The sequence below is a fragment of the Haliotis asinina genome, chromosome 1 (genome assembly GCF_037392515.1).
Source record: "Haliotis asinina isolate JCU_RB_2024 chromosome 1, JCU_Hal_asi_v2, whole genome shotgun sequence".
Lineage (NCBI taxonomy): Eukaryota > Metazoa > Mollusca > Gastropoda > Lepetellida > Haliotidae > Haliotis > Haliotis asinina.
The window spans coordinates 4,395,683-4,407,837 of NC_090280.1; the positions used below are offsets into that span (position 1 = coordinate 4,395,683).

General features: G+C 41.9%; 1 protein-coding gene across 1 annotated transcript in view; it reads right to left on the reverse strand.

Moving 5' to 3' along the window:
* Positions 1-12,155, reverse strand: part of LOC137261529 (uncharacterized) — a 32,173-nt gene that overhangs the window by 4,109 nt on the left and 15,909 nt on the right. Inside the window, exons 3-9 of the mRNA XM_067799643.1 lie at positions 8,492-8,812; positions 4,201-4,533; positions 3,301-3,328; positions 2,622-2,653; positions 1,250-1,339; positions 538-732; positions 277-434 (exon numbers count right to left, since the gene is read on the reverse strand). Coding sequence (XP_067655744.1) covers positions 277-434; positions 538-732; positions 1,250-1,339; positions 2,622-2,653; positions 3,301-3,328; positions 4,201-4,533; positions 8,492-8,812 — 1,157 coding nt within the window. The remainder of the gene's footprint in view (positions 1-276; positions 435-537; positions 733-1,249; positions 1,340-2,621; positions 2,654-3,300; positions 3,329-4,200; positions 4,534-8,491; positions 8,813-12,155) is intronic.

Here is a 12,155-nt window from a genome sequence, read left to right on the forward strand (position 1 = left end):
ATGGCGATCCTTCGTAGGCCAGTGGATTAAACCGTCAAGCTAGAGAGCAAAGCGTTGCAGGTTCGAAATCAGGTGTCGCCACAATTTTACTGGAAGTTTTCAATAACGAGATATTTTACGATCAGTGATAGGTATTATCAAAATCACATTTCGGGGACTTACAATACACATCTCTGATTATATGGTGTAACCATGCGATACGATCGTTATACGCGAGCCAGGATGATAAAATGTCTGTGGCTCTATTGTCAGGTTGAGATCTACCAGGGGACTCACCTTGCAGTGTTGATGTTCGTTGCTTATCCGGGATAGCGTATATGTCTGTAACCCCACTGTCAGGTTGAGATCTACCAGGGGACTCACCTTGCAGTGTTGATGTTCGTTGCTTATCCGGGATAGCGTATATGTCTGTAACCCCACTGTCAGGTTGAGATCTACCAGGGGACTCACCTTGCAGTGTTGATGTTCGTTGCTTATCCGGGATAGCGTATATGTCTGTAACCCCACTGTCAGGTTGAGATCTACCAGGGGATTCACCTTGCAGTGTTGATGTTCGTTGCTTATCCGGGATAGCGTATATGTCTGTAACCCCACTGTCAGGTTGAGATCTACCAGGGGACTCACCTTGCAGTGTTGATGTTCGTTGCTTATCCGGGATAGCGTATATGTCTGTAACCCCACTGTCAGGTTGAGATCTACCAGCGAGTGCCCGGGGATCTGACGGAGATAGTACTACACCAAGACAGAAAATACACAAAGCTAGACACACATGGTTACACGTGAATCAGTGTCAGTGACCTGCAGATGGTGTGAAACGTGCAGAGACTTGACACCAGACACTGGATAGATGGACTGGACAAAAGGTATGAGATGCATAAAAGATAAAGATTTTACCAACATTGTTCGTTACTCATCATTTGTGAAATTAATGTAAATTGTTGCTCTTTAAGTGCAAACTGGCTCGTTTGAATTCGTAACACATGAAAGGCTTTTGTCACTTTCAGTTATCTGTTATAAACATAAATACAGTATCTGAAAATTCAGTTGACACATTAATTGAGTAGATTGTGTTGTGGTCCGTGGCAATATTTAAACAGCAGCATGACGCGATGGGGTGGCTACTAATTACCAATATTGAAACAATCTTGCAGCTGTGGTCGGAATCGAACCTGGTATTTGGTTTGAAGAGCTAGCACTGTGACCACAGGGCTATCACTTCCATCTCTTGTACTCCATGTCGCAGACTCACCTTGGTGCTCCGCTGCCTGTCCCACACCACCAATCCGGGAATAGTTCACGTCTCCATCGTAGCTGTCGTAGAGGACGTTGTCCACCATCCCTGGAGAGGGGGTGGGAAAATGTACCTTAACAAACTGGCGTCAGATAACATAAAAACAAATAAAAGTATAACGGACATTTTTATTGATTTGATTTTATGAACACGTTTGTCAAATCTAGGGTATTTCTACACATGAAATATTATATGACAGAATCGGTTTATCTGAAACATATGTAAATCCCTCGGTATGTTCTGTAAAGTTGGTGACGAATTCCGTTGGTGAGGAATTCAATTGTCTTTATAAGTGTATATCACTTAATTCCTACAGAAAATCATTCAACCCCTACAAATATCACAATTAGATCAATTTATCAACACTAAACAAGATCATGCCGCCTACCAATTTTCAGCTTAGCAAATGTTTATCACCATTTACCTCTCACTTGTATAAATTGTTACGTAAATAACACATCATCATGACACAAGGTTATATTTATGTACATTTGTTAATATTGTATGTACCACCGATGGTGATTTCTGAAAGTAAAGACGTTGAAGTTGAAGTATAAAGTTCTAAAGAAGCTAAGATTATAACTGTGTTTTGAAAAGACTTAAAGATATTTCTGTGCACACATGGTTTGTATCAATGACTCTATGAAATAAATATTTCTATTACAAATTATTTAAAGCACAAATTAGTTTGGAGTGGTACCTCTCTAAGATAACAGTAAAAAAGTTCCGAGTTGCACTATCACATTTGTTTCGATGCTCGTCGCATGATTTATTTATAGAATGTGGACGCTAAACTAATATTAATCGACAAGACAGACTATGTCAACTAGGCGATTTGAACAATGTCGAGGATGAGTACCACTTCCTTCTTATTTGTCCGCTGTACTCCGATCTCAGAAGGAAATATTTACCAAATCATTTTTACAGATATCCAAACGTTATTACATTTATTTCATTACTGTCATTTACAAACAGTATAATACTTCAGAACTTATCTATGTTTATATACCATGCATCATTGCAAAGAGAGAAACAGAATAATATATCTGAAAATGTAAACACTATCACTCGGGGGAACATTTATGTATGAATGTTTTATGTACTATAGGCCTGTGACCTCTTCAGTACGGAAAATAGTCTTTTGGAAAAGAATTCTCTCTACTCCGGACATGGATTTTGCTTAATGGCACCTTATGTTTAACTTTGGCGGTACTTCCCTAATTAGATCTCCCGGGAAGACCGATCTGTACATTTAAGCCTTCCCGGGACAACTGAAAAATAAATTTTAGCCTTCGCAGTACGACACCAAATATATAATGCTTTGACTCACCAGCTTCTTCTCTTTGTTCATCATCTTGATGTCTGATAAGTTAAACACTTGCATTAATTCAAGGTTTCGCCATGCACATAATGAGACCACTTCAGTTAAAGGTGAAAAGAAAATACCTCACATATTTCATACATGTATTAATTTCAATTTTAATATCCTTCTGAGCTATTATTAAAATCTGCGCAGATTGGTAGGTGAAGTCGTTTAAGGCGCCACATTTCATTTTCCAGAAAAAATTGATCATGGGTTGCATTTTAGGTCAGCGGCACAAATATAGAATAAACAAAGTAAGAGTACGTTACACAACCGAATGTGACACGCAGTATGGGTCAATCTGGATATTCAGTAGTTTTAATACGTTATGTCTTGCGATTGTTGAAGAAGATAAAGAAAACGCAGTTTATATTACATGCTTTTGGGCCACAAAACAAAATACAGAGCGAATTAACGATCGGATGCTAAATACAGGTTACTGACAGCCGGACGTGTAAAGACAATGTTTCATTATCTATACCACTTGTATACAACATCCTTTCATATGTATCAGTGCCCAATTTTCAGTCGTCATTGTATTGTACTAATACCAGTATTCTCACATGTAACTAACAATTACTCTAAAGCGTCACTTTTACTCTTCGCTCTTGCAATAATCTGAGAATTAATAGATATCTATACGTACCTATGATCCCCACAGGCAGGTTCAAGAGCTGTTGAGGAAATATGAACAGAACAACACTAAGCAGAGATTATTAGTACTGAATAACTATCTGTACCTGTTTCTCGTTTATAAATGAAAATGCAGTGTTCAATAAGGAAGTTATAGTGTTTGTAGCAGGGAAAGTATTTCTTGTTGCTGAAATTCGAGAATAGGTTCATCAAAGTGAACGATGTCATAAACTACATAAAGACATACATAACTTGGGGTCCTAATCTAAAACAGTCTGATGAACTGATAAACTTGAAATCCGTTAGAAGTTAGCATTCATCCACAACAAGTCACTCACTTTCCCACATCTCGTTGACATACTCTGATACGGAACACATATTCAGGTTTATACTGGGCATCCTCTCACGTAAAGGTCGCACTGATGACAGAGTTGTGTCCCTTGGTGTTGAGACATTGACACTGTACTCTGTACTCGTGGGTTTCAAAGTGATGAAAGTCTATGACAGGCATGACCTGACATATCAAGCTAACTCGACGTGAGACAACTTGAACACTGCTGAAAGTGGCTGTGTACACAGCCCATGAACCGTTCTATAAACATCACGTAACCTGTGAAATTCTGCTGGAAGTAAAATATGGTATTATGTTATACCTGGGATTACACTCTCTTAGTAAACTACACATTCTCGTACTGTTTTGAGTTGAGTACCATACGGGATTCGAACCCGCACCCTCAGAGTCAGGCACGTATTCGCCAGCACACAAAGTCAGAAGCCTAACACGCTAAGCCACCGCGACTTCCATACAAAATATGAAAGTCGGACAACTGGTAGTGTAGACTTGTGACGCTGTTGGATGCGTCATTAAACAAAACTCACCCCATCACTCACTGGTAAACAATGCAGTACTTACAGCCATTGTTGTGTTTTTCTCTCTGTGATCGAAGTAAGCAGCAGACGGTGATGACGGCAGCCAGTACGACCACGGCGCAACCAACGGTTCCACCTAGGATGGTTGTCATGGAAATCACGGAGGGGGCATGGGGCCTTGCTGAGTCCTGGGTTCTGCGTTCAATCGTGTACCCAACACTGCTTGTATCGGTGTCAGGGACTGTCGACGTAGTTGTGGCAGTAGTAGAGCTAATATCACCAGCCGTAGCAGTGACGTGGGATGTTGATTCTGACGTTGTTGTTGTTGTTGTTGTTGTTGTCAACGATGACAGACTCGTTGTTACAGTTGTTGTTTCTTTCAATGTCGGTAAGACAAAACAAAGACTCTTAATGTCCTTAATTAATTATTAGCAAACAATGATTCATTTATTAAACTTGAAACGGAAATGTGCTTAGGAGAATGAAATCAGAAGTATAAAACATGCCAGTGACTGACCACTAAACATCGTGTGTGTGTGTGTGTGTGTGTGTGTGTGTGTGTGTGTGTGTGTGTGTGTGTGTGTGTGTGTGTGTGTGTGTGTCTGTGCGTGTTGATGTTTTTGTGAGGGTCTTTCGTGTTGTGGAGTGCTGTGTGGTGTATGAGCTTGTGTTGTGTTTTGTTTTTATTTCTTTTATTATTTATGCGTGTGCTATGGGATTAGAGTATTTCTGTCTGTGTTTCTACGTGCGTTTTGTGTGTTTGTGTATTTATGTTCCACGTGTGTTTGCGTATTTGTGTTCCACGTGTGTTTGTGTTCCACGTGTGTTTGTGTGTTTGGGTTCCACGTGTGTTTGTTTATTTGAGTTCCACGTGAATGAATGTTCTTATTTCCTCCAAGGGTTTGAAGAGTTATACATCCAGTTATCCATATAGAACTAAACATATATTTGTGAAAAGATACAAAATTCAATAGTATTTGAAACACACAACAGAGCACAATAGACTTTAACTGGCAACAGATGATCACTGGTCAGTGTGTTCAAAGCGTTCATTGCTCGCTATCCTCAAAAGTACAGAATGCTGACCAAGTTCCATGGCTTGCGCTGATCAATGTGATATGCAATAATGTGCATGGGCGTTGCCCAGCTATCAAGAGTCACGTCCTGCACTACCGGAGTAATGGAACCAAGGTATGTCAGGATTTTAACCTCGTCTTCAGCTTCCTCGAGTCTCATGTACCTGTCGAGACACATGTTATCAAACATATGCTCGCTCAGTGCATTTCTGTTTTCTACCAGCTTGTCAGAATGTAGTACTTGATGTTTTACAATGTCCTCGCTTTCAGTCTCGCATAACAGACTCAGCCCAGATGTGACGGACAGTGTACCAAGCTTTATCAGAGCATAGACAGGAGGGGTGGCCATGTTATACCACAAACACAGGTTTAGGAGACGATGAGGAAGAAGACGTGTATGAATGGCACCAAATCTCTGCATATGTGGACGCTCGTGAAGTTTACTTCTCCACTCAGTGTATTCATGATGGCATATAGCCTTCTTTACCATGGAATCCTATATTTTTTGTATGGAAATTCTCCAGTCGTCAACTTGTCGTGAAGGTGTCAATGACGTCTGAAAATCCATATTTGAGAGCTACATTCTATAGGTCATGGACAATCGATCTTATACGTTTATTCATAGTAATTGCATACTCCGCAAACCTTAAATACAAGATAGACTATAATGGTACGGGTAGAGCGACAGAGTCGACCCAGTGTAGCAACTGTAGGGGAGCTCTTGTGGAGATTCTGAACTTGTCTAGCAAAGTAACGCTGGACAGTTTCCATTTCGTTCATCTCAGTTTTGATGATGTAGCTCCATAGTTCATAGGCCTAGAATGCAGAAGGAACGACAACTCTTTGCCAGATATTGGACGATGACACTGGTTTAATCCACCAGCTCGTAATCCTACATCTGAGAGTGAATTTATTGCTCGTCTCGCCTTGGCACAAGCACGAGTTGTCCTTTCTCTTGCTTTTGTCTGTATGGATGGTGGACCCCGCATACACAGTGTTGGATCTGATTGGAAGACTTATATCCCCGATTCTGAATATGGGTTCGTTGACATGTTCTGTACAATTTGTGAAGAACAGGACACAGCTTTTATTGGCTTTGTATGTCATTCTCCAGCGACAGGCATATTGGTGGATCTTGTTAAGAGACCTATTGAGCCCATGTACAGTAGCACTAAGAACTGTGGTGTCGTCAGCAAGTAGCACTGTCGGGGTGTGATTCGTGCCAATAATTAGTCCACATTGTAGTTGGTCCAGCTCCGACATAGGGTCACTGATGTAGACTAGAAACATCCACGTTGATAGAGCTCGCCCTTGTCCTACTCACTGGGGATATGAAAAAAATTACTTGTCATCCCCGTGTACTTTACACAGGCTTGTAATGAATGATGGATGCCATGCACGACCCTTGACACCAACAGTGTGAGGTTTCAGGAGGTGTCCATCATGCCATATTCTGTCGAAGGCTTTCTCGTTGTCTAGGAAAGCAGCATATGTACACATTTGAGTTCCTATCCTGGTAATATGAAATAGCCTCCTTCAGGACGTACGTAGCAATGTTAGCTCCATGCGCTTTGCGGAATCCGCACTGGAGACGATTTGGAAAGCCTGGATTTGCCGTCTTAAGATTGGATTGTATATTGGTCAGCAACAATCTCTCAGATATCTTGCCAAGGACAGATGTCAATGCTATTCCACGGTAATTACTTGTGTTGGTTTTGTCCTTGTTATTTCCCTTGTATATTGGAATAATGGTTCCAGTTCTCATCATCTGAGGGGAGTAGCAGGAGCTAATCATCATGTTGTAGAGATGAGCCAGATGTTTATAGAGCAGTTCTCCAGCATTACATAAGTGCTCCGCTGTAACACAGTCAGGCCCTGGGGACTTGTTCTTTTTCAAAGATCGTGTCGCTCCTTTCAAGTCATCAGCCGTCACTGGTGTCTTCAGGATCGGGTCGTCTTTGGAAATCAGATGGCATGACATTTCATTCACCCTTGATTTGGTGTATTCGTAGAAGTCAGGGTCGAACTCAGGTCGAGATAGGTGGGAGAGCAGGTCCCCGTAGTACTCGGCCCACATGCAGCAGATGCGCGCAGGAGTGTCAGCCGTTACACCTTCTCTCTTTTCTAACAGTACGGTAAAATTCGCCAATGTCCACTTCACAGGCAGAGTGGAGATCTGTGTATTTCTCTCGGTCCCACTCTCTTTCAGCGTTTCTCTTCTGTCGACGGAAGGCACATTTAGCTTGATTGTATGCTCTGTAAGAGTCATGTGAATCTTCTCTAGGTCTTTCTTCAGATACCCATGGTCTGTCTCATCTGGAAGTGATAGTAGTCCAGTCTCGAGCCTCTCCAGTACGGTCTCAAGTACAATCTGTAGCATCCTGTGGGTATATGCATTGCTGCTGAAGTATGCAGGGAGCTCACAATAGCATCGCAGTAGTGTTCCACCATATCACAGTTAAAATCCTTTAGACTCGGCATGATGTTCCCTAGTATCTTGTCGACCTCTAATGAATACATGTTCAGGTCTGTAGCATCAGCTCTCTTCCATTTGAAAGGTTTTTGATTCCACACCTTTTGCCCTGTCAGCAATACGTCACTTAAAAGTTTTGTCACAATGGGTGAGTTGTCAGATATATTGTAAGTAACATCGTTATGTATAGTTGTCACTAGCACTGATGACTTTAGAGACGCTGGTAGAAAGATACAGTCAATCAATGGCGACTGTCATATTTCCTTTAGTATCCCCACAGTCGATTGACGGCAGCATATTCCTTGAGTCTAAGTAAGTCTGAAGAATAACAACCCATCTGGATCCTGCATTGTGGAAGAGGTCTGTATTGAAGTCCCCGCATAATACAACATAGCCACTTTCTGATAGTTCGGCTACAACACCAAACACCACCTTAACACTCTCTTCAAACTTTGTTATGCTGTGATTAGTGGAGGGGAGGAAGGCACAGGCTACATACATGTCGCTACAACGAGGGCTAGACAGCCGCACAGCTACAATGCCATCATACTCGCATTTACATTCACAAACCTCTCTGTACATGTGTTTCTTAACTAGTAGTGCCACCTCACCTTCTCCTTTATAGCCTTTCTGATCTGCTTTAATTTTACATGCAATATCAAACGTGTCATGCAGACAATCAAACCAGCCTTGAGTTCTGTCATTAAGCTATCATGCTGCTGAGGTTTTATGGGGTACTTTTAGTGACTGCACATTTTTGCACGCAAAGGATTGTTGTATAGTACCTGCGGGTGATGCCACAACGTGGACATAGATAGCCCTTTCTTTTTCTTTTCCGATAATACACTTCCACAGTCCCTCGTGTTTCCCGTTGATGCTTGAGATCTCGAGAGCATGGTCTCTGCAGTCTGAACTTCCCAATTTTAGGCCAGGCAGATTGTGTTTCGAGCGGAAATTGCAGCTTCCAGACCGTTCATACATGTCCGCTATAACCGATTTGTAGCCAGCCTTGTACCATCTGCCCATGTCTGATCTTCTTCCATCACAGACAAACACAACTTTCGTTCCAGCAGTAAGTGTTGCATTTTGGTTATACCCACGTGTCACTGACAATGGAAAATGCTCATTATAACATGTGATTACATCATGAGTATACAATGCCACATGTATCTTGAAACAAACAGCAAACGATGGCTCTATGTCAGTACTGATGTAACAAGGAGACACTAGGCACGCATTTGCATCTCTGTTCGCAGTCTTTAGGTATTACAGTATTCCACTTATATTTTCCTAAACGAAATCATATTTTACTTGTAGTTTTCAAAACATGTGTGCCCCTAATCAAGACATGTGTCTACCTAATGAAGAAAAATGATGTATTAATACATGTAGTTCTAATAAGAGTATATATGACCCCATGGCAGTGACGGGTGCGACTACTGTGGGAACATATGCAGAACTCTGAAGTATCTAACCGTATGTTACATGAACGTGCGTTTATTTAATACACTTACGGCCAGTTATTGCAAAATCCTAGTGTCAAAGGTAAGGTTTCAGTCAAAATTCAGAACATCACTTATTCAGGCCTCCCATATTAAACTGAACTCATATACACCCAAACAGAAGAATGATCACCCAAATAGAAAAATAAACGTCCAATATTGTAACAATATCTTCTAAAACCGCTTTGCAATGGAAAACTAATCGTTGAAATGGAAAGAAAACTCGCGTGTCGGCTACAGAGAGCCCGAAAACGGTCGCCGAGCTAACAAGGTGGCAGTCATAGCATCCCGAAACGGCATAAATATCGTCAAAGATGGCGGTGAGAGGAGACGAACAGCTGCAGGCTTTGGCCAGTAGTGTCTTTCGTCACTGTAAGTCTAATTTTCGTATATTTTGATATCTAAATTTGATATGGGAATGTAGCAACATCAACCCTCTATTGTAGTATGCTGCAAACCTGTGTTCATTGTCAGACTTACGATTCTGCACAATGTGGTGTTTCGTTCGATTCGGTCTGTTTTCGGCGACTGTTTACTCATTGTTGTCATGGTTGTAACGTGCGCCGTGTGCATCATCCGGAAGCGAGCGTACGCTAAATAGCATTCGGAGTCGTTCGGGTAAGAACCTTTTCGAGATAGGAAGTTCAAAAGGTATGTGCGAATGTCCACTTTCGCGATTTTGTAATCTGTCTTCTGATTGGTCAATCTCAAAAGTTACCTGACGCGACCTCCCATAAGGTTTTGTCAGACTCAGTAGTGGAGTGTAAGGAAAAGTACTGAGGCTATGTTTACTTGGACTGCAACAACCTCTAGGATTAACTTAACCCTCTATTCTAAAAAAACCCCACTAACTTTGTTTTAGCAATGTACATACAGGAGGGGAGATTAATAATTCGCGAGCGAAAAAATATCGTACTTGTACTTAAAGTTAAACTGTATTCCATGTAATCTATTTATATTGGTTCCTCTAATAAAGCATATATGTTGTTGAAAAAGTTCATAATTTTAGATAACGGATATGATGAATGCCATGGTGATGACGTAACACGACCACAACGTTGGCTCTCAGACCAATCTCTCGCAACCTGTTTCGCAAGGTTTGACCGGATATCCTCCGACGTCCAGATATCCTGACTGCTGTTCTCTCACCCGTGGCAGTACGATCACGCAAATGTTGTACCCTGATGTACCGATCTTGGGCCTACAGTGCGGACCCGAGATGTACCTGTATGGGGACGGTCATTTGCCATGCCTGCTGGGTTGTAACCATCTGTAAGCCGTGATATCTTGCTCAGACTAACATTCAGAGGCCTGGCAACAGAAGATTTGTAATCTTCAGCGTGCATTTTTTCAACGGCGGTGTTCGGTGTCGCAGCGTCAACACTAGACGCGGCGTAGTGATTTGACTACTCCTTCAAGACGGATGCTGATTTTCGAAATAAATCTGGATTTTTATGGCCAGACAGTGCACAACTTCATGCATATCTTACGCATGTGCACCACGCTGTTATATTGTGTAGTATGTTGTCTAAGTTGCAAACAGACAAACCATTTTCATTCATACAGTCAACATTCAGATCACCTTCATCCGTCGTTTTCCATCCATAACCAACTAGGCTTGTGGTATCTGATCATACCCTTTCGGACCCACTTTTGTGAAACCCACGATAAAACCATCCTCTATATCTGCAGTGTATACGTTCCGATAAGTTTCCACTATATCTATACCCTGGATGCATTTACGGCTATTACCTCCCATGGCTGTCTTTTTAACCAATCTAACCGATTAAACTTGGCAACTCGAACCATGCACAGGTTCTCTGAAAGAAGCAGAAGAGGTTCTTGCATAAATCTTTAAAATTTGTCTGACCTATCAGTGTGTCTGTATAGTGTTTCCCCAAAATCTGAATCACTGCGAACAAACCTTCGCAGTTCCGACCACTGTCTTTGTTGACACTGGCAAGTTCAGTTGTAACGGTGGCTTGGCTGACTGGCTACTGTGAGAACGTGGAGCCAGCAAAGGGATGTAATGAATTTTCGGGCCGTAGATGCATCCAGGGTATAGTGGAGATTCATCGAAACATATACCATGGAGGATGCAGTAAGACATACATTACCTCATCCTCGATATCTCCAGGGTATACGTTCCGATAAGTCTCCACTATACCCTGGACGCATCTACGGCTCTGCCAGATAAATTTATCACCTCCCTTAACTGTCTTTTCATCCAGTCAGGTGTCTACGCTGGGAAGTTGAGCGAACCAATCACAACTCACTTTCGTTTTTTGAATTATCTAACCGATTATACTTGGCAACAGAAACCATGCAGAGGTTCTCTTGAAGAGGTAGAAGGCGTTCTTGCATATGTTGTTTTAAAGTTTCGGACCTGTCAATTTGTTTGTATGATTTCCCTAAAATCTGGGACGCACTGCGAGCAAACCTTCGCAGTTGCGACCGCTACCTTTGTTGACACTGGCAAGCTCTGTTATAACGGCGGCCTAGCTGATTGGCTAGTGTGAGAAGGCGGAGCCAGCAAAGGGAGGTAGTAAATTTATCTGGCAGAGCCGTAGATGCGTCCAGTGTATAGTGGAGACTTATCGGAACGTATACCCTGGAGATATCGAGGATGACATTACATCGGTCTGTCCTCCCACAGCAATCCAGTGTTATGTCCTTCGGATATGTTTACCATTCTGGTAAAATCCACCGGACCAAGCATGGTATTGGCAAAGTTTGAAACGAATGTGAACTGGCATTTGGCGTGACAAAGAAACGCCTCTTCACAGCTAATTGCATCTCTTTCAGAGAATGAGATCATCGGTGGCCCAGCACCGTGTTTTCTTCGAGCCCATCGTTTACATGTGACTACCTGTCAAATGGTTATAGATATCTGGACACGTACCTGCAGACTAAACATAGTCAGTGAACTACTATAACAGTTGCAAAA